Source organism: Helianthus annuus, chromosome 3 (assembly GCF_002127325.2).
Source record: "Helianthus annuus cultivar XRQ/B chromosome 3, HanXRQr2.0-SUNRISE, whole genome shotgun sequence".
Lineage (NCBI taxonomy): Eukaryota > Viridiplantae > Streptophyta > Magnoliopsida > Asterales > Asteraceae > Helianthus > Helianthus annuus.
This window is the reverse complement of record NC_035435.2, coordinates 147,658,403-147,661,750: the sequence shown is the minus strand read 5'-3', so window position 1 is coordinate 147,661,750 and position 3,348 is coordinate 147,658,403. Positions and strand designations below refer to the sequence as shown.

Sequence of the window (3,348 nt, the reverse complement as noted above, 5' to 3'; positions counted from 1 at the left end):
ACATGACAATGATTCACAGCTACCAAAACCCAAAATCACAACCAAAAGCTCCAAAACCACATTCAAACCTCCATGAGAAAAGAAACCTGGACCATGGCTACAAAACTCTGCGACTCCTGCAAAACGACGTCGGCCAGCTTATTCTGCAGAGCAGACTCCGCCTACCTTTGCATCCCATGCGACGGCAAAGTTCACGCCGCTAACAAACTCGCCTCCCGCCATGAACGCGTGTGGATGTGTGAGGTCTGTGAACAAGCTCCGGCAACCGTCACCTGCAAAGCCGACGCCGCCGCGCTTTGCGTCACATGCGACCGTGATATCCACTCCGCTAATCCGCTCGCTCGCCGTCACGAGCGCTTTCCGGTAGTTCCGTTCAACGACGCTGCCGCTGCGGCGGCGAAGATCGGCGGCGACGGCGATGATTTGGATGTGAATGTCGCCAGAATTGAAGCGGAGGAAGCGGAAGCTGCGCTGTGGCTGCTTCCGAATCCGAATATTAACAAAATCGGAGACGGATCTGGAGAAGATGATCTGAAAGTTACTGAATCGGAATCGGATTACTTGTTTAACGATATTGATCCGTATTTAGGTATAGATCTGAAAACGCCGGATCAAAAACCTAATCAGTTTGTTCGTCGATATCAATCGCAAAACGACGGCGTTGTTCCGGTTCAAAACAAGAGCAATAGTATCCAGTTTCATCAATATCAGCCGTATCAAATTCCTTCACACACACACGCTTCTGAATATAATTCTTCAGATGTAGTTGAAGGAGTACCTGCGTATGACGTCACTGGATCTAAACCTTTCATGTACAATTTCACATCTCAATCGATCAGCCAAAGCGTAAGTTTGATCCGATCATCCTCAGATCCAGATCTCTCTCTCTATATATATACACACACATACATACTTCCAGTTTCATTGAATTTGTATATAATACACACACATATATGTATATACACACACACACATACTTTCAGTTTCATGGAATTTGTATATAACACACACACATATATGTATACACACACATATACGTCCAGTTTTATTGATATGATATTGTATCTAATCATGATATGTTTATGATGATCAGGTATCGTCATCTTCGCTAGAAATTGAAGTAGGTGTTGTACCGGATCACAAGGCAGCAATGACTGATGTATCGAACAACACCACCACCTCATCAGCGGATGTTTATCCAACTCCGTTAGTCGGATACGATCGAGAAGCTAGGGTTTTAAGATACAGAGAGAAGAAGAAGAACAGGAAGTTTGAGAAGACGATTCGATATGCTTCGAGGAAGGCGTATGCAGAGACGAGGCCGAGAATCAAAGGAAGATTTGCTAAGCGAACGGAAATGGATATTGTAGAAGCTGATATCTCGCCGGAATCCTCATACGGCGTCGTTCCATCGTACTAATGTTGTATCTCATCATGTATGTTGTGTTTTGATTATTAACCCATGTGTATATATGTTAGGTGTAACGCTACTACTTACAATAACTTGTACCGGATTATGAATGTGTTTTTACCGAGCTAATTAAGAACGTGTTGCCCTACAAGTCACGAGTTAATTGAACAACCATATTTTCCTGAGATGTTTGTCCGGCGTTCAAAATGTTTGCCTTCCCTAGTAGAGACGCTGGTTTGATTCTCGCTTGAGCCATTTCGAGTGACATTTGGATAAAGGGACGAATCGGGGATTTAATTCCGGGTGTTCGAACCTGACGAAGGGCGAGGGTTTACGGATTCCATCTGGTTCCTGTGCATCAACGGGGCACGGTTTCATGGCGGTCGAGAAGTCGACCTTGGACATAGCCAGAAGCATGGTGAGTTTACACGTAAGATTCTTTGTTGTTCAAAAAAAAAATTGAACAACCGTATTACTTTGTAACGTGATGCTTATGAGATGACAACCCTCGGCTTTGTATATTAGCGTAACAAGGCTACATTGCTCGCCCAACTGATTAACGATACATTGTGAGCGTTGAATGTTGATACATCCTTTGGTAGATCTCTTTTTTCAAGCATGGTTCTTTTTATCTAATCCACTTGTTTGTTTTGTTATTTTCAATGGAATCATAAACTTCGATGGAACATAAAAGAGACGTGTAAGATCGTCTGTTTCAAATTCTCAACATTCGCTTCATTTTGGAATCATAAACTTCGATGGAACATAAAAGAGACGTGTAAGATCGTCTTTTTCAAATTCTAAACCTTCGCCTCATGTACTAAAAACATTTCATTTTCAAATTCTAATATAAAAAAAACTAAGAGCGTTTTCATCGTCTTATTTATCTAATTTTAATTAATAAACTTATGCAATCATTTATCCTAGTTAGGTTTACATTTTACCTAAAATTATTTCTTGATATCATTTACATTAAATTCATTTTCCATATTCATATAACTATACTAAAAATCACTATCTTTTTCTTCTCTTTCAATTAAATAATATTTTTTATACCTTTATCGTAACATTTTATCTTTCCTCAACTCATAACCACTTTCAAAAATATTAAAATATTTAGAAGGTGTGAACAGTATTCCCGTATATTTACAGATGAACAATAACATTTTTTCTCTACTCCACTCAAAACCCACTCGCAACCATTCCTTATAATATAATTATCTCACTCACATAAATATAAGAATTCATTGTCAATGTTCTAATAAAATTTTCATAAAATGAAATAATAAAAAATAAGAAGTGTATAATCCTTTCATTTATCAACAACATATATATACATAGTGATGTGGTCAAAATACAATAACCTAAGAGAAAAATCAAGAGGGTATATATCTGTATTTATAACACCCCCCCTCATATATATATTACTATTTATTATACACAGTTAACAACATACTTCAGGATGATGTTAAACATGTACTTCAGGACTTAAATAAATAAACTGATACTACTGGATCAGTTATGCTGCCTAATTAAAAACATTACTAAGAAAACCCAGTGGGACAAAACTTAGTTAAGGGAAAAAGAGTACAACATGTAAATTCTTCCCCTAAATTCAACAAACATCTTTCAATCTGCGGAGAGTGGTCTTGTGTGATAGCTGCTCAAAATTGCTTCTAGGTAAAGATTTTGTGAATATGTCAGCTAAATTTTCACTTGACTTGATCTGACGAACATCAATTTCCCCTTCTTTCTGCAAGTCATATGTTGAGAAAAACTTTGGTGAGATGTGCTTCGTTCGATCACCCTTGATGTAACCTTCTCTGATTTGAGCTATGCAAGCAGCATTGTCTTCATGAATAATTGTCGGCTCTTTTTTTTATTTTTTCTAATCCGCATGCTTCTTGTATGTGATTAATTATTGATCTCAGCCACAC

At 38.2% G+C, this 3,348-nt stretch overlaps 1 protein-coding gene across 1 annotated transcript; it reads left to right on the top strand.

Moving 5' to 3' along the window:
• Positions 1 to 1,594, top strand: LOC110926285 (zinc finger protein CONSTANS-LIKE 4). Its single transcript, XM_022170035.2, has 2 exons — positions 1 to 846; positions 1,094 to 1,594. Exons 1-2 carry the CDS (start codon positions 73 to 75, stop codon positions 1,418 to 1,420), a joined length of 1,101 nt encoding a protein of 366 aa, XP_022025727.1. The 5' UTR covers positions 1 to 72; the 3' UTR covers positions 1,421 to 1,594.
• The last annotated feature ends 1,754 nt before the right edge of the window (positions 1,595 to 3,348 follow it).